Genomic DNA, 24,333 nt, shown 5'->3' on the forward strand with positions numbered 1-24,333 from the left:
CACTTTGGGTAATTTGTAGAACGCTAAATACAGAAGCCCTCTGCTACCTGTGGGGACTGGAGCCCTTTGGGGACCTGGGTCCTCCAGAGTGGCGTCGGCGGTGGAGAGAGGCTCTCGCTCCAAGCAGACTGAAGCGATTCAGACAGCCAGGGGTCTTGGAAAGGGATTACCCAACAACTCTGTTTTCCAGAGGCAGCCTTTTTTACTGTCACTCCTGTCCCCAGGTTAATTGTTTCACAACTTTGGGAGACTAGCTGAGGGAAACCAGCTTTCACCTGAAGGGTCTTTCAGAATCATCAGACATATTTTGAACACATATGCACAAAATACTCCCAACGTAAGGAGAAAATGGGCATGTGTTACTTTAAAGATAGACGGTCCTTGTCCACAGAGGGAGAATAATAATGCCCATGTCAATAAATGGAGTTTATGGCTACAGAAGTGTTTGTGAATAGTTATATAGTCACCATGGTTTGGGGAAGTCAGTGTGTATGTAAATGGAGTACAGTTAAGTTTTATCTTATGGGGCAATGCCAGGGAAGGTAGAGGTTTTCTTTTATTACGAGGACCTAGGAGGAATTTGGATTTGCCCAGGAGAGAGAGCGGAATGTGCTCCTAGAACGGCAGAATTCCACTGGGACCACTTTCCCCTTGATCGTGAGCACTGTGCAGTGATCAGCTTTCCTTATGTGGTGATGAGTGAACCGTTTTTATTTTATATCCTTAAACTCAGCCCTGTGGGGAAAGACGCACATTTTATGTCACTGAAATGAACCTGCTGGTCCACGTGATGTGCTCTTAAAGCAGTGACCTTTCCTAATCTCTGCCCCTTGCTTAATCTGGAGGGGAAATGCAGTGGCCTCTGGGCATTGAGCACAGATTTCCTGGTGGACATCTCTTTTGTGCTGCCAGGACTGGTCATGGGACGAGCGGTACTGGGCGCCGCCCTCAGGGAGCAGTCCCACTGCCAGGTGAAGCCTGGACCAACCCCACACCCACTTTTAAGAGCTGCCTTCGGTTGAAGATCTGCTCGGTCCCTGGCACGAGCTGACCGAGTCCACAGTCATCTCTCAGTCACGCACACGCGCCTCAAGCTTCTTTTGGTTATTGAAGAGCCTCCTTTCCTGCTGTCAGACTTTTCAACCTGGCCTAATTTCTGTCAGGCTGCGGAGGTGTTCCATGGCACAGATTTGTTTTCATCATTTCGCTCTTAAAGCGTCTCTCTCCCGACTGTACCAGCAGCTCACACACGTGAGCCAGGTGACAGTCACGTGAATCTGGCAACACGACAGGTGGCTGATGCCCCCTGTGCCCCTCTCAACACACAGCACCTCCCCTGGACCCCTGCTTGGTTGGTGCCTGTGTTGTACTGGTTGTTACCAGGCTTAAACAGCAACCCTTAGAGACCCGGTATCTTTTCTGGAAATGCTTTGAACATACCAGTTATTTTTAGCTGTAGAATGTCCATTGAAGGAATAGATGTTCATGACTTAGCACGAAGCACCATGTTGACTCACACCTCCTTCTTTTGCAGCTGACTGAGTTGAATACCTTCTTCCTGAAACATATCTTTGTGTTCCAAGCCAGTCATCCATTAAGTTGGTGTAGAATTCTCTTTATTGGTGGCATCACGGCTCCCACAGTGAGGTAATTCTGTGTTAGCCTGACCGTCAATTAAGCATGTTTACCTGCTTTGTATTCTCCTATGTAGCATAAGGGAAGTCACATAAACTAGCAGATTTTCCATGAAAATGTCATTCTGAAGAATTATACATCCAGGGGGGAAAAAAAAAGACTTATACATCCAGAATATGAAGAAAACATTTTGCTTCTCAGACCTCAGTAACATGAAGACCAGCACCACGCCATTATTTTCAAACCCCTTTACGATCTTCACAGCTGTTCTTTTCTGCCTCATACTGTCCTACTTAAAACAAAAGGAGTAACAGAAATGCTAAGGTTTTCTTCCTGAGATTATTGAAAAATAACAAACATTTTTATGGTGGATTGAAGTAACAAATTATGTTATTTTTAGAATGGGACTTTATTAGTTCTTTTAGAGCCAATTAAGTTAATTTCCTTTTAAAAATGTCCTTCCTGTGGTCCTCCAGGACAACAGGGACAAGGATGGGTGTCCATGCCATCCTTCCCCTGGATTCATGACTCATGTAGGGCCTTAGAGATGTGGCAGTGTTCAGAGACTGTCCCCGACGTGGACCAATCCCAGTGGACTTCAAAGCAAAACACTTTCATTTGTTTCATTGTTCCTATTTGGAAATGGCATTGGGGTTTTATATCTAGTATGGAGGACCGGCATTGATCAGTAGAAACACCCAAGATCTCTGCACAGCTGATATAAATACAAACCAAGCAGATAAAAGGGTTTGCTCTTTAGAAGCTGTAGGATAACTTAATTCATTATTTGTAATGTACTTGTGAACTACACAAGTAGAAGGCCTCACTTGCCAGGGAGAGTGGGTGTTTTCCTTGGTCAGACATAGCCCTCACCCCCAGCTAGCACCTTTTCTTGTCCTCATTCGTTATTACAAATATATTTATAATATATATATATATATAAACAGGAAAGTAACAGCTGGTAAACCGCAGCCTTTTGTCACTTTATAGACCAGTGGTCCATCGAAGTAGTTATCTCATGAATGCAATTTTCCTTTGGTGGGTTGGAGCCTCCCTACTGTATTTAAAATTTGATTTAATTTGAGGCTTCCAGTTATTTTCAGGAAAGATTAGCAGCAGTTTCTTCATAAAATTAGGAGCAATCAACAAAGTCAATAAGCGGGGAAAGAAATGTCTTATAAAACAGAACAGCAAATCACATGTGATTTATCATGAAAATTTCAATATTGTTGAACATTTCACAACAAAAACTAGAGATTAGACCAGAGACTAAAAATCCAGTGTTCAGACTTTTCGAGAGCTCCTTAAAATTTTTGCCAAACCCTATGGGTTTCCACACAATTCTTTTTTGTTTAAAACTTAGCCACTTTCTGTGTTCCTACACCACTTGAGGCTATTCATATGTAAGGAGATGGTTTGACAAGCTTCTTGGAAAGATGGAAGTACTCTGATGGGGTTTAGGTCCCAATTAGGAAATGCCAGGCCCTAAAAGGGAGAGAAAGCTCATAGGCTTCAGTATAAATCATACATACATACCAGATCTCCGTTTTCTTCCTTTTTAGACTTTCACATGACTCTGCTTTGAGAAGATATTTGAGTGAACATTCTTTTAATCTAATAATATATAATGTGCAGTATAGGACATGGACACAATTAGTAAAGTAGCTGAACTGGCAAAAGCAAATTAGGTAATGAAAATGTGAAGTTAGAGGAAAACCTGAATTCTTTATAGTTACAATTCTTCACTTTGGGGTACAGAGGCGATAGTTTATGGACGCGCTTCAGGCATCCGTGAACCCCCCGAAGTTTAATGCAAAATTCTGTGTGCATGTTTTATGTGCCTTTATCATAGCTTTCATCAAACCCTCAAAGGAGTCTGTGACCCACCTCCACACCCCCCCGCCCCCAGAAGATGATGGGTTAAGTTTCAGGGGCTGTAATGAGACTCTAAGCCTGTACTGTCCCACAGGCAGCCTCTCCCACGTGTGGCTACTGAGCAATGGGAGTGTGGCCAGTCACCCTGAAATGTGCTGTACGTGTAGAATACACACTGGACCTTGAAGGCTTAGTGCAAACACAGTATAAAATGCTTCTTTATAATGTTTTCAATATATTGGATTATATATAAATAAATTATTAAAATGAATTTCATCTGTTCCTTTTTTACTTTTTTTTTTTAACATCTTTATTGGAGTATAATTGCTTTACAATGGTGTGTTAGTTTCTGCTTTATAACAAAGTGAATCAGTTATACTTTTTACTTTTTTAACATGGTTAAGTATAATTGCTTTACAATGGTGTGTTAGTTTCTGCTTTATAACAAAGTGAATCAGTTATACTTTTTACTTTTTTAACACGGTTATTAGAAAACTTTAAATTGCATTTGAGGCTCATACTGTATTTCTATTTTGTGGCTGCTGCACGAAGCCTCTCAACTCCGTGTCATCGCCTCTTTGCTGATCATGTCAGTAACATTCAAAGTTATCGGCCTCAGTGACAGTGAGGCTCAGCTACAGTCCCATTCAAGTTTCTGAGAGCCACAAATGTATATATTTATCGCCTGGTTACGATCCGCAACCTTTATCCTGGAAAGAGCCAGAGGAGACAGTGACCATACCGGAGACCTTCTGGAATCACCTCCATGGAGAGAGACTGAGGCACCCACCTGGGGTGGCTTTGGCTCAAGGCTGTGGGAGTCTGTGTCTGAATCAAGACTGCCTCTGCCAATAATCTGGCTCTTTAAACCATCCCCCTCCAGCCCAGTCCAAGTTCTTAGCCTCTTACAGGAAGGCTTCAACAGGCACCAGCTTCCTATTCCCTTAAATAGAACTAGACCAGGCAGCTCAAATATGTGGAGGCAGACATTTTTTATACTCACCCTGTCAAAGTTATTTAATTCTATATTGACTTGCTGGTCTTCCAGAAGCTCTCAGTGAATTCCACCTTTGTTGTTTCAGACAGTACTACGCTTACCTCACCGACACACAGTGCAAGCGTGTGGGAACACAGTGCTGGGTGTTTGGGTGAGTAATACTTTATCGTGGACATATAAAACCACTTTAGCCTCTGAATTTCTTGGGTTATTTCTTAACCCTACATTAAGTGCCTTTCAGCGCAGTTTTGTTTTTGTGTGTCTTTCATTTTTAACATTCCTTTTCTGATTTAAATTTAGAAGAGTTAATTGGCAAGTTACACAAAGAGGGTGTAGAAACTTTTTAAAAAAAATATTAGGAAATCAAAAGATAATTCCCATGTAGAACTTGGAGACCTTGTTTCTTGAAATAAATTAGAAAATGAGTTATTTGAATTTCCTGTGAAATTGATGGTGAGTCTGGGACAACATATCGTGATGGGCTTAAGCACATTTTACGTTACTTTCACACCAGAAAGACCCCACAAAGTGGCTGCTTGCTGTCTACCGGGGTCTAATTTTATTGTCCCAAAGAAAACTAACACATGGTGACAATTTATTGTCTCATTACAGATACAAATGCTGTATCTGAATTTACAATTATTTAAATGATTTGAAAGAAAGCAGAGGTTATCCAGTTTAACCCCCAATATTAAATGTGAGATACTCTTCAGTGTCTCAGATAAAGTGCTTCTTCTGCTTCAATACCATCAACATCTCACTATGCCATTTAGCAACTGAAGTTCCAGAGACATCCAGCACACCTGTAGGTGAAGTTCAGTCCCTCAGGGAGCTTACATTCAGGACCTAACCTAGGTTCTAAATGGAGTGTGACAGCATAAAGAAAATCTGATGAAAACCCTAACAGATTTTTAAACAGAGTAACTTTTATTCCCTGTATTACATGCATATTGATAATGTAAAAAAAAGAAACTAAACATCATCCAAAGACATCAACTATTTAGAGATACTTGCTGCTTACGTTGCATTGTCATTCCTTCCAAGCGTGAGTGCGTGCGTGCGTGTGTGTGTGTGTGTGTCTCGAGCTCTCACTCCAGATTATGGGGAGTTAGTGAAGTTTGATCTAGGCAAGTTTCCCACCGCCTTCTTTCCAAAAGACAAAGGGCCATTGTCACTGTTTCTCATAAATTCTGTGATGTAAGCTGATTTTCCTACCCAAAGTAGCTTAAAGGGTGATAGGATGGATTCGATTTCCATCCTATGGATAGGATGGATTTCCATTGATTACTGATCTGGCGGGAGAGAGAATTCACACATCTTCCAGATTTCTAATATTCTTCTGTCACAGGAAGGAGGAAGGTGGGCTGCCTTCCTACTGTCTTGTCCAAGGGCTGGGGATCTTTCCTGCATTTCCTTCTTCCACCACATGCCTCTTCTTTCCACGGGCATTTTTCTCTTCACGTTTACAAGTCCTTGCCACGGTCTTACTCTACGGAGAGTGGGTATATTTGCCACAGAACTCTGTCTACTTACCTGTTGAGGAAAAGGAGATGGTGGATCAGAGAGAGAGGCAGTGTTACAACAAAGTTTTTTTCTAATCAGACGGTCTGAAAATATAATCCTCGTGGAGGGAGCAATGGCCGAGAGGAGCAAGGCCAGAGAGTGGTGGCAAATGCCACTCCAGAAAGCTGCACCTTGCTGAAAAGTGGTGAAAGAAAGTAAAATGCAAATGATCTGAGATGCAGAGGTCAGTTGGCTAATTTAGGATGCTTTATTATAGAGACTCGAGGACACCCAGAATGGTGATATCAAGGTTAGTGAACCTTGAGAACTAGTGGGCCATGCTGAAAAAGAGCAAGTCCCTCTTCATAAATCAAGCAGGGCAGACCTGCCTGGCGCGTGAACAGGGGCAGGAGCTGCCTCTGGGCGGTCAGCACGGTCAGCCCGTGACGGTGAAACAGGAGGCCCGGCCTCCAGTCTCTTCTCTGGTGTTTGCCCCTTGGAGGCCACCACCTCCCATCTTCTGCCCCTTCCTTCCCCAGGCTTCCCTGTTGCCTTCATTTTGTATTTTTTTTCATGTTCTATCAAACAGCAACCGCTGAAATGTCTGATTTCCTTTAACACCTAGTCCCTGCTTTTTTTTTTTTTTTAGAGGGAATATTTTCTTTTTTTTTTTTTAATTTATTTATTTATTTATTTTTGGCCGTGTTGGGTCTTCGTTTCTGTGCAAGGGCTTTCTCCAGTTGCGGCGAGCGGGGGCCACTCTTCATCACGGTGCGCGGGCCTCACACTGTCGCGGCCTCTCCCATTGCGGAGCACAGGCTCCAGACGCGCAGGCTCAGTAGTTGTGGCTCACGGGCCTAGCCGCTCCGCGGCACGTGGGATCTTCCCGGACCAGGGCTCGAACCCGTGTCCCCTGCATTGGCAGGCAGATTCTCAACCACTGCGCCACCAGGGAAGCCCTAGTCCCTGCTTTATAGTTTTCTTTTCACTAACTTTGGAATGACTTTGGCTCTATCGAGGTGTGGAGATGTGAGGGAACAGAGTAGGAGCCCATGTAGTGACGGTCGTATTCTGCATTTGGGGAGCGGGGCGGGGGGGCGGGGGGAGGTGAGCAGGGCCACCTGAGGCTGCTTGCCCACCATGCCCACACCCCACATTGTGTTCTCCTCAAGAGGGCACTTTTCTCCTCTGTAAATGTTACACCCTCAGAAAGTTGGCATTAACAGCTGCTGATGTAATGAAGAACAGACTTGCAATGTGGCCCCCTGCAGTTGTGCCGTAGATCTGAACTTTACAGCCTTTTATATTATACTTAACCGAGCCGAGCCCAGCCAAGATAGGACTCTATCCAGCTGGGGAGTGGGAACCCACCGGGGAGAAGCAGGACTGTGGAAAGTTCAGCTTCTTCTTGTTACTGCAGCTCCGTAGGCGTGTCAGGGCCAGAGCGAGGTGGACAGATTCCCCAGGTGTGCACATGAAACCATCTTCATCTTCGCCTTTCTCCCCACTCAGCTCCCCCCAATTATAATTGAGTTTCTGTGCCTCCAAAGGAGAGAACTGGGCTGGTTTCCTCCTCTGGAAAGTTGCTGGGCCTCCAGGGCTTGGGTCAGAGTCAGCGGTGCCGGGGGCCCAGTCACTCTCAGAACCGCCCCTCACCCCACTAGCTTCCTGGCACGTGTTATCCCAGCCCTACTGGTGACCCATGACAGTAAGCTGCCGCCTCTGCTGCTGTGCAGATTGTCCTGTCCAAGGTCAGCTCCACATCAGCACGTCCTTCTCCACCCTCATCTCTCCTGTCTTCTCCGCGGTGTCTGCCGTCTAGAAACTGTTCTGTTCCTTCTACAGCAGCTGCCCTGCGGGTTTTCAGCTTCCTTTTCTGCTGCGTCTCAGTTTCCTTTGCTGGCTTCCCCTCCACCCCTCTGCGCTCTGCAGCTTCTTGTAATTATGCCGTTGTTCTTCCAGGCTCCTTTTTTATTTTTTAAGGGTAGACACAACGTGAAGCACAGGGTCCTTCTAGGAGGAGGGAGTGTGCAGAGGGGAACAGACAACCGGAGGAGGCCTCACCCGACCCCTCCAACCTCCCCAGCACGCCCGGTCACCACCATCCTCCCGTTGACCTTTGCTCACAGCCTCTCACGCCGCCTTCCCTCCGGCCCACGCGCCTGTTTCCCACTCACAGCGCTCACGCTGCAAGGGTAGCTTCGTTGCCAGTTTCCTTTTTCTGGTATCTTCCCCTTCATCCCATCCTCCTCCAGACTGACCACGCTTTTTCCTGCCACTCTCTGCTCCCTTGCTCAAAAACACCTGCACTGACAGCCCCAAGCCTCTGCGGTAGTCACAAAATTTTTTTTTAGAAAATCCCTTTCCTGCAGTGACATCTTGCTTCAGACCCTAACATACAGCAAAACAATTGAGCAGAATGGTTCTGGGTACCCCACCCAGGACCCTTTGCCTCCTTCTCACCCTCTCCATCCTGTCCCGGGGGTTCTTAGGCAGTCAGGACGTTCCATGGAGCATGATTGAAGGTGTTTCCTATCTGGTTAAGGCTCAGCTCAGCTATCACTTCCTCAGGGCCAGGGATGATGGTGAGGGGCCATGGCTGGTGGGTAAAGGGTCCACGTGATTGTTGGGTTTGATGCATCCCAGTTCCTGCCGCTTCCCACATCCCCACATCTCCCCCCAGGTCCTCGTCCTGGACTAGAAAAAGCGCCCCTGCACCACTGTGCTCCTTACCGCAGTTCTCAGTTCAGCCGCCAGAACGATCACCTTAAAACGTAGAGTGAATCACATTCAACCCTCTGCTCCAAACCCCCCCAGGAGCTCCCGTGTCCCTCAGACTAAAAGCCAAGCTCTGGGGTGGCCCTCAAGACCCGTGTTACCCTGACCTCGCTCTGCCCCTTCCCCTCACTCCTGACCCCCTCCCCCCCACCCCCCGCCCCAGTCTCTGCTCAAGGTCACCTTCACGGACAACAGCTCAGCTAAGATTCCTCAGCACGTGGGGTCAAGTCATATCCTAAAGTTCCTGACTGAAAAACACTGGTCTTTAGGGCAAATTTCAGGTCGTTACGAAGTCAACTGAGTGGGTCCTGAACAGCATTTTCTTAAAAATGAAATAGAGTAGGAAGATGTCAGAGCCAGGGGACAGTTGTTTTGTGTGACTTTTGTTTCAGTCGTGTGTGTGTGTGTGTGTGTGTGTGTGTGTGTGTGTACTGGGCCACAGTGAAAAATATGCTTCCTGCCGTGGGTCTCAGATCACAAAAGTTGGAGAAACAGCTCTAGTCTGCTGGTCACCAAGCTCTTGAAAGCTGCCTCAGTCGGCTTGAATACCCAGAAACCTCTCACAGTAAGCTCTGGGTGTTCTGTCTGGTTAAGGGCAGGTAGGCACACTTCTTTCCTGGGCTTAACACTTTCTGATGCAGTCCTTCTGCATCCCAGCAAGAGGTCCCAGCAAGAGGCAGCATACGCTCTGTGTGTCCGCTGGCAGGCACCCTTGCCCTCGCTGCTTCCCTGCCTTCTAGTGTTGGCTCGCGACCTCGACTTCAGTGTGACAGTCGACCTCAGCCCTGCTCTCAAACGTGCCGACCTTTGTTGTGGCCGGGAGGTGGGGAGGAGGAGGGGGTGCTCTGTACAGATTCAGGTGACCACTCCTAACCTTGCTTCGTTGGGGCTGTGGGCCAAGACAGCTCCAGATTCTCTAGAGACGTGTCCAGGAGACTTTCTGCTTTGCACAGGTGGTTCTGACTCTGGGCATTCAGTTGTTTAGAGCCGTCCATCCATTTGACCATGGCAGTGACCTCTGTGTCTGCCAGTAGGGAGGGGACCGGGGGCCTTCTGGGCCCCTTCCTGCCCTTTTAGAGATTATCTGTGCAACAAGACCAGTCCCTCTAGATTCCGTCGTGAGCAAGGCACACCTAAGGTGGCCTTATCTGAAATCGCTGTTCCTGGGCAGTCTTTAGGATCACGTGACCGGCTATGTCACCCTCACCTCATCCGTTCTTACCTTCAAGCTCTGAACCTTAATAAAGGTCTGATTTTAATATTCATAGATGAAGTTGTGTTATACAAGATTAGCTTTTTTCTTTCATGTTTTAATTAAAGAGGGAAACAGAAGGTTTTTTTTCCAACGTTTTTGTATTCAGCAAAATTGCTTACAGATGCAGAGGATAAAGGGTTTTTATCATCAGCAGAACTGGAGCCTATTAAATCTGGAAATTCTAAGATGGCTGGGAGGGAATGTGATTGCTGCCTTCAAGTTACTGAAAGACTCACCTGGAAGGCTCACACTCCCCTATGCGACTGCGGAGGGCAGAGTTAGGACCAGGGGTGGAAGGAGGCAGATACCAGCCTCCTGGCAGATACCAGGAGACAAGGAACGACTTCCCAACAGCTAAAGAGACCAAGCAGCAGAAGCAGCTGCCCACAGAGGTAGTAGGTTCCCTGGCCCTGCAAGGGTCCCAGCCAAGGGGGCGTCTGTCCACCCGTTGTGATAAGCTCTGACTTAGATGATACCAGGCAGCCTCCAGCTATGAAGACGTACGAGTCGAGATTGTAGTCTGTGAGGAAGGAAGATGTAAAGAATATTTGATTATTTCTGGGGAGGGATAGAGGGATGAATAGGCAGAGCACAGAGGGTTTTCAGGGCAGTGAAACCATTCGGTATGACCCTCTAATGGTGGATACCTGTCATTATACATCTGTCCAAACCCATAGAATGTACATCACCAAGCGTGAACTCTGACATAACCTATGAACTTTGGGTGATGTGTCAACGCAGGTTCGTCACTTGTGACACATGTTGACAGCGGGGGCGGCTGTGCATGTGTCGGGGCAGAGGCTATAGGGACTCTGTACCTTCCCCTCAAGTTTGCTGTGAACCTAAAACTGCTCTAAAAAAAATAGTCTGCAGAAAAGAAGAGAGGAGTGACGGTACAATAAACTTTTAATTAAGTCTAAATATGTATGTATGTATAATAATATATATTATTCCTGAAGAAAGCACAGTGTCATTTTGTAGGGGACCTGCTTGCAGTGTTTGGGGCAGAAATCTTATGACCACTTGAACTTTTTGATGGAATTATGCATATTTCTGGTAATGCATAATGTCCTGATAAGATGAAATCATATTTAACCTCTTGTTCTGTCTAACAGGGTCATTGGTTTCCTGGAAGCTATTGTCTGCATAAAATTTGGACAAGATCTCTTCTCTAAGACCCAAATACTCTATGTTGTGCTTTGGCTTCTTTGTGTGGTAAGTCATTACTTTTTTACCCAAAAGTGTTAGTTAAAGTCCCCATGGTGTCTTCTAAAACAAAACAAAACAAAACACTCTTGTGTACCAAGGTTCCTTAGAAATTTATAGACAGGACATTCTACTGTAGTGACGCAAGATTGGCCACTAGTCTGAAGTTCAAGAATAAATACATAGGACCACATGGCACCTAAAATTGGTCACCTTTGCAGGTTCTGGTCAAATGCCCTCAGCAGGTGCATCATACTCTCATTTATTTCACTTATGAGAATTCATCTACACTTGCTGAAAATGTCAGGCCTGCCATGAGGGGATAAGGATGGTTACAGTGTCCCGTAACATATGTATTACTGTCCAAGGGTTTATGTACAAAATGACAGACTGTTGTTTATAGGCCATGTGAGGTGTTTTTGGAGGTAATCAGACCATACAGTTTCTTCCCCGTGGGGCTGACATTATAAACCTGTGAAGGATGTGTTTTCCTCTCGGAAGGGAAGAGCCCTGGGGGCCTCCAGCTCCGTTGTCCTGGGACTTTTCCCTCATCTTTCAAATGAAGCAAGATCTTGCCTAGCTTAAAATTCTGTGATTGCGCTTCTTAATTTGTTTTGTTACTTTGGTGAATCATTTAAGATTCTTCCCTTTTACTTACTTGGTCCAGAAAATTAACTCGGGCTTTTTTTTTTTTAATGATCATAGAAAATTTCAAACATATGTGGAAGTAGATAGGGGGTCGCTCACCCGTCATGCACCCATCATCCAGTTTCAACAATTATCAACCCATGGCCAGTCTTATGTCCTTATATTCCATACTCACTATCCCCAACCCTGGGTTACTTTGAAGCAGACCCACTTTACTATTTCAGGATGTATCTCTAAAAGAAAATAAGAATGCTTTTTGGTTGGTGCAACCACCGTACCATTATCACACCTGAATAAGAATTAATTCCTTCATACTGTCAAATAGCTAATCAAAGTTCACATTTCTAACATTTCCTTACATTTTGTATTTTTTAGCAGTTTATTTGAATCAACATCCACTGATTGCAGTTGGTTGGCATGCTTTTTAATAAAAGGTCTCTCTTAATCTACAGTTTTCCCTCTGTCTCTAGCTCTCTCTCCTTTACATTGAAGAAACAAGCTCTTTTATCTTCTAGATTTTCCCTCAGTCTGGTTTTACTGACTCCATCCTTACTGTAACTTAACAGATTTCTTTGTCCTCTGTATTTTCTGTAAATTGGTAGCTGGATCTAGAGGCTTAATCAGATTCAGGTCTAATTGGTGGGGAGGGGGAACAAGACTAAACTCTGTATTTTTAAAGTGTTTCTTATTGCCTTTTATGGTGTCTATTTTTAGGGTTACTTGCTAGAAATCCTAACTGTGCCAGGGCACCTTGAGCCTGTTCTGTCCTGTTTTATCTTGAACAATGAAAGGGAATAATGGTCTCCTTTGTACTCAGGCTCTGGAATTAACGCTCAGATATATTTTTTCTGTTGCAGTGTGACTAGATACAAGGATTGGTTAGGGGCAGTGTGTCAGATGGGCCAGGAGATCTCACCATGCGCTCCTCACATTTCTGTCTGGCGTGGGCACCCCAGCTCGGTGAATTGTAGCGTGACCCGTGGCGGTGGGCAGGTGTGGGTGCAGCCCTCACCTGGCGCCGCTGGGACCACAGGGAGGTTGAGGCAGGTGGGACTCCTGGGACGTGGGCCAAAGGCCCTCCTCACAACGGCCCACTGTGGACCTCCCCCTGGGGCATCAGCAGCCAGAAAGGTCTCCGCAAGGCCGTGTCCAAGGAGCCGTCTCTGGTCACCCAGCCGGTGGGGCTCCTCCAGTCTCTCTCTAAGTTTTAGAGACTTTCGCTCTGTTTTACTGATTAGACACTTAGCATATGCCTCCTTACGTTGGTGAATTTTGATCTGCCTTGGTGTCTGTATGACGGTAACTTATTTTGAGGACATGACCCATTTCTCAGTCTCTGTATCACTTAGCATAGTCCCTTATAAGTCTGTCATGTTGCCACGTTCTTGTTAGAGCTGCCCTGGTGCTGGAGCCACACAGGTAGGTGATGGTGAAGATTTATTCATGCTTACTAGGTGTCAGACACTGTTTGAAGCACTTTTCATGAATTGCATGTTTGATCTTTACACTTTGAGGGGAGGTACTTTATTATCCCTCTTTTATAGATAAAGACACAGAGAGGTTCACTAACTTACCTAAGGTCACACAGGTAGCATGTGGCAGAGCCAGGGCTCAAACCCAGATAGTCTGGCTGGAGATTTCCTGCTCCCCCTCCATGGGTGTCCCCCTTTGGAGGATCTCCAAGTCCACGTGGGAATTACACATGCAAACTACTTATATTACAAACATCATAAAAGATGTGTGTGTTGTAGCGAGGTGGATGGACCTAGAGTCTGTCATATAGAGTGAGGTAAGTCAGAAAGAGAAAACCAAACACCATATGCTAACACGTATATGTGGAATTTAAAAAAGCAGTACTGATGAACCTACTGACAGGGCAGGAATAAAGATACAGGCGTAGAGAACAGACTTGAGGACACGGGGAGGGGGAAGGGTAAGCTGGGACAAAGTGAGAGAGTGACATGGACTAATATATACTACCAAATGTAAAATAGATAGCTAGTGGGAAGCAGCCGCATAGCACAGGGAAATCAGCTCGGTGCTTTGTGACCACCTAGAGGGGTGGGATAGGGAGGGTGGGAGGAAGAAGCAAGAAGGAGGAGATATGGGGATATATGTATACGTATAGTTGATTCACTTTGTTATACAGCAGAAACTAACACACCATTGTAAAGCAATTATACTCCAATAAAGGTGTGAAAAAAAAAAAAAGAAAGATGTGTGTGCACGGAGCTAGAGGAGCCCTGGAGGGAGCAGCAGACAAGCTGGGTGAAGCTCCTGGAGGCGATGTGTGCTCAGGATCACAGAGGATCACAGTGAACGGCTCTCCCATCCCTCAGGTGCCCCAGCCTAAGACCCAGGCGGCTGCTTCCTCTCCTCTGTCAGCCCCCAGGTCAGCCCTCCGGCTCTATTCATTCACCCGGGTGGCCCAGCTCCATCCCCTCCTCTCTGTTCCCACTGCCTCTGCCCTCTAGACACCCATTTTCTCCATTCTGCCCTTCACCTCCATTGCCTACACTGCTGCCAGAGTGATCTTCCAGAATTCCGATCGGAACCCCTTTGCCCTGCGTAGAATCATTTTCCCTGTTGTTGGGGCCTAGAGGGCCTAACAGTACAACACTTTCCCCCCACCAGGTTCAGAGCAGTTAGAGATAGTCAGGATGGACGAAAGCTATGGAGACAGAACGGCAGCTTTACTACTGAGAGTCCACATTTTTCAGTATCAGCTTCAGGTGCGTGCCAACAGGGGGCTTCGGAATAGTGAACCCCAGAAGCAGACACGCTTCCTCTGCAGCCCCAGGAAGCAGGCCCCCCGCATTGCGCTGGTGGCCTCGCACCCAGAGGGGCACCCCGAGGGAAAGACGGGAGACGCCCAGCTTCCTTATCTGTTATTCCCTAGGCAGTTAAGATACTCGCCTCCCTGGGGAAGGGGCGAGGGGTGAGGGAACGCAGGAGTGTTTATACCAGGGAAGCTCCCTCTGTGTAGACAGAAACAGCAAGAAGGGAGCCACATCCCCACCACAGACCTACCAGCTGAAATAGGAAGTCCTGCTTGTGTGTTTAGGGCCATCATTCTCTGCATCGTTCACCACCCCCACCCCCTGTACCCTGTGCTCGGGCTCCGCCAAACTATTCCTAGTTACCTCAACCCACCGTCCTTCCAGACTTGTCTTGCCTTCACCCCGGAGGCTTCCTCTGCCCGATCTGAGTGCTTTTCCCTGCGTTCTCTACCTGGTGAATCTTAACGCCAAGACCAAACTTAAATCCGTGTCCTCCATGAAATGCGCTCTAACCTGCAAGGCAGACTAGACAACTCCCTCCTCGGGGGACCAGTCGCATTTGGTACATGTTCCTTTGAGTTCTAGCCCCAGTGTGATGTAATCTGGGGTATTTATATCGGTCTCCTCAACATGGCACTTCCTGCTCACAAAGATTAAGTTTCCATTGTCCTTTTGTCCCCACGGACGCCAGCACAGTGCCTGATGCACAGGAAACACTCGGCAAACGCAGGGAGAAGAAAGGACTGAGGTCAAGGGACAAAGACAGGGAGACACAGAGGCAGGTTGAGAGACAAGCACGTCCAAAGACTCGAAGCCATGCCAGTGCCAGCGTCACAAGAGGACGGCGACCTCTTTGGGGAGCAAGAATGAGAGCGAGTTGGAGGCGGAGGGGATCGTCTGCGTAGGATGGGCTCTGTGTGTCCTGGTTGGAGATTCGAAGGTTTTTCAGAGGAAAGACTGTCTCACGGGGCAGCTGGAGGGTGGGAGAGTATGGGGGGGAGGGGATTGGAGAAGGGGTGAGCCTGAAGGTGTTGGAGGGACCTCAGTGAGAACCTATCCAAGGCAGCGGCATTGAAGATGCAGAGAAAGGGCTGGATCCCAGAGCTAAAGAGCCCAACTCGATAGACGCCGTCCCCTTCTGAGAGCTGGGGAGGGCAACTCCAGGCTTTCCTATTTGTGCCACTGGTGGCTTTTGGTGCTAGTAACAGGTTGGAGGATATCAGAGAAGCCCCTCGAAAGGAGATGAGTTAGGTGTGAGGGACCCTTAGATTTTACAGGTGAAGGTGTCCTGCGTCATTGGAAATTCTGGTCTGTCCAGTAGCACTGGAAAGACTCGGTCGGCGGTGGAGGTGAAAGAGGTGGGAGGCATCCGTGTGTAGGGTACGGTTGGAGCCATTGGGTCGGTTAGAGTCAGGGAACATAGTGTGGGAAGGAGAAGCTGGCTGAGAATGGCATCTGGGGAGCAGCCACATTTTAGAGTCCAGGCCAAGGGCAAGAAACAGCCACAGGAAAGAGGACTTTGAAGATAAGCAGAATCCCCCAGTTAGTGTTAGCAGTGATGAATGCCATGGAGGGGGACCTGGCCTGAAAAGAGGCCTTTGCCTGGGATGATTAGGGGTCCCCACTGCCTTGCACATTTACCAGTTAGAGAAAAAGAGTGGAAATAAGGTCCTGGCACGTTTTTATAATCATGGCCTTTATTAAAAATCAAGATTGGTCTCAGTCTTAGGAGTGAGACAAACATTATTGAGTAAGAGAGCGTTGAGTTACACCAGGCCTCCACACTAAGAGAAACAAAGCCCCCAATTATTCGCCTTGCCTGGTAGGAGAACGTACACAGAATTTGAGATCAGTGTGGAAGTAAAGCTCCCATATGCTGGTTAATAAGCTGCCCCAGCACAGTTGTCTGATCAGTCTGGGTGAATTTGAGCACACCTTACCATAGTGTGGAAGCCACACCGGGGGGGGGGGTTTGTGCTGCCTTGGCTCTCAGCCCTCACGTTTTTCTCTTTCTTTTTTTCTTCCTTTTATTTAAACAAAATCCGTACAATTGTCATTTTAAATCCAGGCCTTGACATTTTAAGTGGGTACTTGCCTAGATTTCCACAGGTGTGATTGCAAACCCATACATTACAAGCTTTTGTCTCCTGGGACAAGTGTATAAAAGGGGCCTCTTGTACCCAGGTGAAGTGGTAAACTTGGCAGCTGCGGCAGGCCCTTTGCATGGCGATCGTGATGATAAGCATCTGTCTCCCAGCACCTGCCAGTGTTTGCCTGCCCCGCTGCAAAGCCAGCTCTGCCCAGCTGTCTGCTGCTAGAGCAGCCCCAGCTGCCCACCTGCCCTCCCAGGGGAAGGGAGGAAGCTGGGGGAGGAAGAGGAAGAGCCCCACATGCCTGCCCTCTGGTGGGCGGGATGCACAGTGACAGCCAGCTCAGCCCTGACTGCTCCCATGGTCTAGCGCCCCCCCACCCCGCCCCACTGCACAGCCACTGACTGGTCCACGGAGGTGGAACCTGTCCTCCCTGTCCTCCGTGTGAAACCTAGGCCAACCTGTTCTGCTCTTTGTCAAGGAGCTGACATATACATAGGTTTACACACTGCGGATGCTCTAGTCTTCCCACTCTTGCCATGCCGTGAAAATCGTACATTTAATGGTGGTTGTATATTAGAAATCTGAACAAGTACTGGAATATGTTAAAGATTAGAAGTAGTTTTCATTCTATAATTTTAATATATTCATTCATTGCCTAATTTTTTGATGGGGGGGATATGAGCTTTTTAAAAAAATTCCTAATTTATACCAGTTTGCATATGGATTTAATATAAAATGAACTAGTGGGTCTTCTTATATTTCATGTTACCTCTCCACCATGCCGCTATTCCCACTTCATTGATGTAGAAGGAGAATGGCCAGCTGGAGCGCTTGGACTCCTTTCTTTCTTGAGACTTAAGGTGACTCTGTGCGCCCAGCAGACACTCAGTGAATGTCACTGACCTGAGGAACTGGGCCAGGGCTAGACTACAAGCTGCGGTGATGAGAATGCACAGCCCGGACTTCCCTGTGGTCTTGGCTCTTCCCTCCAGGCTGTGGGCTGTGCAGAGGGATAGGATGGGACTGGCTCTTCCCATGATGCTTTTCTTCCTCCAGGAATGGATGAGTGGACAGATCAATAGAGATATAAAGATGTGTAGACATAAAATCAGTATTTATCTCGATAGCCATCCCTGAAATTTGATCCAGGGATATAAAGAGACCTGTGTTCTGGCTTCAGTCGTGCCACACTCTAGCTGTGTGTCTTTGAGAAGGCAGTCACCTCTCTGAGCCTTCATTCCTCTGCTGTGAAATGAGGGGAATTGAAATTAACGATCTGGAGGCAATGCCTCTAGATCTAAAGTTATGATTCTTAGAAAGAGTTAAAATTATTCAAGGAGAGAAGAGTCCATCATGATTTCACAACTGTTCCCATGACTGGGTCAAGGTGACAGGTCCCCAAGAGGAAATGCAGTGGAAGAGATGGAGGTTAGGAATCCTTGAGGAGGATTCACTGTCAGTGGGTTCCTAAATCAAGGAATTCTGAAGAAATGTCATGGCAGGATGCGCAGTTTGGTTTGGTTGGGTTTTGGTGATTCACTTACAGTCGCGAGGGGAAGGGGAGGCCTGGCTGGAGGGCCTGGCCCAACACACTGCTTAGTCCAGGCAGCCAGGAAGTCTTCCCCGACTTGTAGTTTGTTGACACATTTTTAAACTTTGGATTCTTAGGTGCTATTTTTTTCCTTAAATTAGAGTATAATTTAGGGTGCAGTGGGGCCAGTGGGGCACACTCGGGGGGAAGCGGAGGTGATCCTGGCCTCTGGGTACCCGTGGACCATGCCCTTCTCTTTTCACACCAGGGCTCACAAGACATTTTTATTTTCTGTTTAGTTTCCTATCTACTTAACTGAGAAAAACAAAAGCAGCCAGAACTGGGGTCAGAGCGGGGCCACTGAGACTAAAAAGCAGCGCCAAGCCCAGGGCAGCGGTGTCCCGCTGGGGTCTGCCACCTACACGTGGGTGTGTGTCCTCAATGCCCTCCGGCACCACTGTGACCCCAGACTGAATGAAACTGCTTTTTCATTCAGAAATCCTCTTCCCCTCAGAAGCTGACAAGCTAAGTCCTTTTAACTCTTTCCAGTGATGGGCGGCAGGGTGCAGAGGATGGGCTGTGAAAATCAGGCCAAAAAGAAAAAAAAGAAATACAATGTAGAGTCCTATACGTCCTCTTAGGCAGAACCTGCAGAGCTGTTCAGAAAATGCATCCCACCTGATCCCACATCTAGAAATGATCTTCACTCTGACAGTAGAGTCACAGTGGTAACTGTGGCCTCATCGGAACTCTTCTTGCCGAAAACTTTAGGGGTGCTCCCCCTGTTGCCCCCCGGGGTTCACCTCTGCCGCATCCAGCCATTCTGTAACCGGCATCCCGGGAGAGAAGGCAGAAATGCATCGAGCCATCGTGTATGAATTCCCATTGAAACCCTGAAGTTCCGGGAAATGGAATTTTTTGTGCACCCTCACTTATAAAATGGTTTTGTGCTTGTTTTTCTCTTCCAGGCTTTCACTACCTTCCTGTGTCTGTACGGCATGGTTTGGTATGCAGAGCACTATGGTCACCGAGAAAAGGTATAGAAGGGAAGGTGGAGATGGCTTTTTATTTAAACTAACCACGTCCTGCTTAGCGCTTTAGCCCAGAGCACATTCATGTGAGGATGTGGCATGTACGGCACAGTGAGAGCCGGGTGTCAGTCTCCCCGCTTTAGAAACGTAGCCAGTTCAGAATTCACTTCCTATCAGTTGCCATCCTTGCTTGTGACTGCCCTATTCAATAGGTCAGGACTTTTATCCTCATTTCTTAAGGGGGTTAAAGCTTAATTATTTGTTTATATATATATATATTTTAAAATTGCATGGCAAGCCCCAGAGCAGTTTTTGAAAAGCTAGGTCTTTCACTTTGTGCAGGCCTCTTCCTGTATCCTAGCCTGGGGCTCCCATCCAGAAACTCCTGCCCTGCCCACTTCATAGTAGATGAAGATTAAGGCAGAGGATAGATGTGAGTGGGCTTAAAATGCTGTAGCAGTCTTGTCAACTGTAATTTTTTTTTAAGTAAAAATAACAGCTTTCATCCTTTATTCATACTTTGAGTCTAAGGAGCTAAAGGCGCTTTCTAGAAGATGTATTCTGCATCACCTGGGATATAGCCTTGATCTTATAGCTGAGAGCATAAGCGTGAGGTGGTCCTGCACTTGCTGGTGGGGATCCCCAGCCTGGGAGAGGCCAGGGTTGAGCAGCCTCACTTGTTTGCTGGCCCCCCTCCTCCCGGGAGCACTTGAAATTCCACCACTAAGCCTGCCTCTCTCCCTAGACCTACTCAGAGTGTGAAGATGGCACCTACAGCCCTGACATCTCCTGGCCTCACGGGAAAGGTACAAAAGGTATCTCTCTTGCTCATTGTTAAAAACTCTCCTGGGTCCTCTCCCTCCCAAGGCCCAGTAAAGCGATTTAGCATCAGTACTTATCTTCCTAATGTTGATGAATATATGCCCTGAAGGGTCTCAAACCTACACATCGCATGTCTCCTGTTACTTATTAAGGAACATGCAAAGTGCTCACAGGTTCTGCCCAAAAAACTTGCTTCGTAAGAAGAGGTGCCACGTGGTTCTGCCTTTTCTGAGACAGGAAAACGTAACGAGATCCCACTGTCTCAGGCATCGTGATCGGGATGTTCTTCCTCTTGGCTTTCATCGCGAGTGAAAAGCGTTAGGAAGAGTCGTGTGCCAGGAGGAGAAACCTTTCCAAAGAGGTGGATCGACTTAATCGTGTTTATTCAAGAGATAGGCCAGCATAAGAGGGATCTCAACAGTGTAGTCAGGGATCTCCCACTGGCCTCTCTCCAGGGAGCATTTTGGAAAGATTTGGGGCCACCTGGTTATCCTAAAGAATTTGACTTGTAGAACAGTGACCCAGAGGAGGCTCCACTGGATAGTAATTCCATGTCAGTTATGAGCTGATTGTGGGCTTGACTGAAGGAAGAGAACTGAATGTCAGGGACCATGAATTTTAACCCACAGCATTGGTCAGAGAAGTGGGGACAAGGGAGGGGAAAGCACTGCTGAGGCAGTTGCTCTCCTGAGTTCTTTTGGGGTGAAGCTCATCACAGCTGTCCCTGGGGAAAACACTTGCGAGTGCTGGTCACCCTGTTTGAGATGGTTTCTCCTGAATCAGCAACCTATTATGGAATGCTGATGGAGGTAGGCACAGGGGTTCCCCAGGGCTCCCTTATTCAGAACCATCCTAGAGATCAGTCCGTGGCAATTCCGGGTTCTCCACTGAAAAGACTAAAAGAAATAAGCAATGGTAGAGATATATTTAAATGAAAGATAGACAGTTTAAAAAAAAAATCTGAGCCCTGGAGCAGAGAACCTTTTGGCTTAGCTGCTAAGCCAGAGGTTTTCCACGTGCTCAGCCCGAGGGCAGAGCCAGCCTAATGCCAGAAAATTCCAATGACCTTCCAGGCCTTATACACCCCTACCCGGAATGCCCACCCTCACCCCACCACTGCCCTGGCTCCACCCTCCACCTGGCTGATGCCTGCTGATTGCCCAGCACTCAGCCAATGTAGACGTCTTTCTCTAAGCTCCCACACAAATGATAGAGCGTGACAGACGACACTGTCCCAGCAGACTGTGAGCTTCTTGAGGGCATGTGGCATCTTCAGTGTATGGCTCCGGGGCTGCCTGTCATGAGCAGCGGCAGGGGCCTGATTTGTAAAGGTGGCTTCCAGATCAAACCATTGAGGGCATGTAATATCTTTGATTTTTGCCAAGTCAAGAATCCATTCCAATTTAGGGATTTAGAAACAATGGTGTGTAGCGGGTCAAGGTGTGGACACCTAGTTGATGCGTCCTTTGATTGCTAAGGTAGACTCGACACGCACGTGGTTTGTTTTCATTATCCCTCCTTTGTGCTTCGATGTTATTTGTGCTCTCACTTCTGGTCCCCATCACCATGACCACGATCCACCCTACGGTGTGAATGTAAACATCCTCGGGACGCTCCTGTCTTTGTGGAGCCATGACTTGCACACCCTGGCCCCAGCTGTGCTAGCTCAGCGCCAGGGTTTCTGTGCCTTGATTCATTAACGAGACCACTAGATGGCGCACAAGGGTCAGTGGAGGAGCGGTGGGGCGGCCGGGCAGGGAGAGCCGGAATCAGAGGCTTCAGAGGCCCGAGCCCGGAGCCCACAGCCCACGGTGACGGCGTGTCCCGATTCCTTTGGCCAGGTTCTGAAGACGGCCCACCCAAGCATCCAGGCAACAGCGAGAGCCATTCTTCCAGAAGAAGGAATCGACATTCCAAGTCAAAAGTCACCAACGGAGTTGGAAAGAAATGAAACACCCTGGTTAATCAAAGATGTTCCAGGGAGTGCCTCGAACTGGGAGGGGACGGAATCGGCTGGACCTCCCTGGGGGGAGGTCGAAATGCATAGCGTGAACGGGAAGGAGCGGGGGCTGGGAGGGGTCATTATTTGAGAGCATAAGTCTTGTTGCCCACAGACCCGGCCACACGGGGCAGACCATTGCCGGGGGTCCTTTGCCACTCGGGTGTCTCTTGTAACTTCAGCACTTGGCACGTGGTCACCGGTAGCAGGACAGCGCTCAAAGGAGAGCGTAGCTATTTACTCAGTTGCCAGAAACAGTTCTGTGCTTGCGTGTGTTGTGGATGCAGTTTAAACATCTTCACTCAGGCAGGGCACCAGCCAGCCAGTTGACGGACTGGTCACCAGGTTTCATTTTTCTGAATCTGCCTTTCCGTTTGACTGACTGATTTAAGTCCAGGCCACTTATCTGTCTTTTATTTTGTCGTTTCTTATTTCTATGTCAGGATGCTTACAAGCCTTCAGAAGCCACCGCTAAAGTTGAATTGGGGGAGGTTTCTCTTTTTTTCTAGAGGAAAAAAAAGGGGGGGGAGAGTTTGTGTTACACTTTAGCAGCCTTCTCCTCTTTTTAAGACCTGAAACTACACAGCGGTGGGTGGAAACCAGGCTGAGGAAAGGTTAGCTACCCACATAGGATCCGGGGCTTCAGATCGGAACCTTTTTGTTCCCTTTCCAATGTCGCTTGTCCAGACTTATCCACAGTGCACAGGCGTGGACCTGCCGAGAGGCAGTGCTCACCGCGGCCCCTCCCCGCCAGGTGCCTTTTCCATTTTGTTTGTTTTCCTTCCATGGTGTGTTGCTGACATTGTCTTTTAGTCCCGTGTGAGGTGCTGGTGAGTATTCCCTTTCATCCGTGCCATGCTCTAGAACATTGACCCTGATAGTTCACCACCTCTGATGGATCTCTGTTTTAAATAAAACGGTTCACGTTAAAGCCCATCAAATTCTGTCTCTGTAAAGTGCTCATTTCTTTGCCTCTTATTGGTATTTTCCACTATTTGTAAGCAATCACTGTATTTTTCAAGTGACTTTAGGATAATATGAATGTGTATGTGTTTTACGTAGTGAGAAGAAAAGAGAAGAAAATGTGTACTTTAGAGGGCTTACAGACACATATGTCCCTTTTCCTAACCTTCCCAAGTGATCAATAGGAAATGAACAAGATAGTCATTGTTTTCTTACTGGGGTAATGGTTACATCAACCAAGCTGGATTTTTTTCTCTAGCAAGTGGCTGGTACCCAGTTGATTTTCCTACAGATATAAACTTGCTGAAAGCAACCCTTTTGTTCCCCTATTTCACAGAGCACAAAGGTTTCGATGTCTTTTCCCCCTTTAAGGAAGTCTTTACCCATAGAAGTGTCATGTTTTTCTTTTCCTGCAAAAGAATCGCAGGGTGAAGGGGTTAAATGAGTCACGCAAAGCGAGGATCACCTGCTGTGCTCGGGGCCTCTGGCAGCAGCAGGCGCATTGCCAGCAGAGAAGTGTCGCCAGTCACCGGGCTGGTGCGCCGGGCTGTGCAGGCCCTGCGGTCCCAGCAGCGGCCCCATCCTTCCCGTGATAGTCCTGAAGAGAGGCAAAGAGGTGCTTGTCCCATAGACCCACGTGCTCTTTTATCACCCATCAGAGAGGCCTTTCTTAAACAGAGGTACAATGTAAAATTTGTTTGACTTTGAAAGTAGGTGAGTTTGTTTCGTTTTGCTTCTCTGAGCACTTCTGTGCATCACGGACATCGTGTACATCGTCGGCCTCAACTCCACTTCCTCGTGCTGGGCCACCTCCCTGAGTGTCTCCAAGTTCGTTTTCTGGCGCTTTAACCCTCCTCTGATCAATAGCCGGGTGCAGCTGAAGAAGACGTTTCCTTCTCCAAGGCCGGCCTAGGGGAGGCGCCCGCCCATCTGCGATGACTTGGATTTCCTTGGGTCACATAAAAGCAGCGTGCACGTGAGACAGCCTTTCCTCAGTGGCTTTGTACGGAACGGCCGGGAAAGTCCTCAGCTGCTTTCCGGGTCCTTTCTTTGAGTTTAATCTTTCTTTTTTCCCTTTCAGTAAGAGCTCTTGACTACAGTGTTTCCAAAACTAGTGCTTTCCTTTGACCAGCCAGATCCAAGGCTGCCATTCCTCCTAGAAACTGTGCTGCTGGGTTTGGTCTACTTTTTCCACTCATTTCTATGCAAGTGGGCTT

The 24,333-nt window shown here is 47.5% G+C and overlaps 1 protein-coding gene across 2 annotated transcripts in view; it reads left to right on the top strand.

Annotated features, from left to right (window-relative positions):
• The window catches only part of PTDSS1 (phosphatidylserine synthase 1), a 65,637-nt gene extending 42,543 nt beyond the window's left edge, over window positions 1-23,094 (top strand). For both annotated transcript variants that reach the window (XM_061171795.1, XM_061171796.1), the window contains 6 exons: window positions 1,535-1,647; window positions 4,593-4,658; window positions 11,159-11,258; window positions 19,270-19,338; window positions 20,078-20,147; window positions 21,996-23,094. In XM_061171795.1, coding sequence (XP_061027778.1) covers window positions 1,535-1,647; window positions 4,593-4,658; window positions 11,159-11,258; window positions 19,270-19,338; window positions 20,078-20,147; window positions 21,996-22,105 — 528 coding nt within the window. In that variant the 3' untranslated portion in view covers window positions 22,106-23,094. The remainder of the gene's footprint in view (window positions 1-1,534; window positions 1,648-4,592; window positions 4,659-11,158; window positions 11,259-19,269; window positions 19,339-20,077; window positions 20,148-21,995) is intronic.
• The last annotated feature ends 1,239 nt before the right edge of the window (window positions 23,095-24,333 follow it).

This window comes from Eubalaena glacialis, chromosome 17, assembly GCF_028564815.1.
Source record: "Eubalaena glacialis isolate mEubGla1 chromosome 17, mEubGla1.1.hap2.+ XY, whole genome shotgun sequence".
NCBI classification, from domain to species: Eukaryota; Metazoa; Chordata; class Mammalia; order Artiodactyla; family Balaenidae; genus Eubalaena; species Eubalaena glacialis.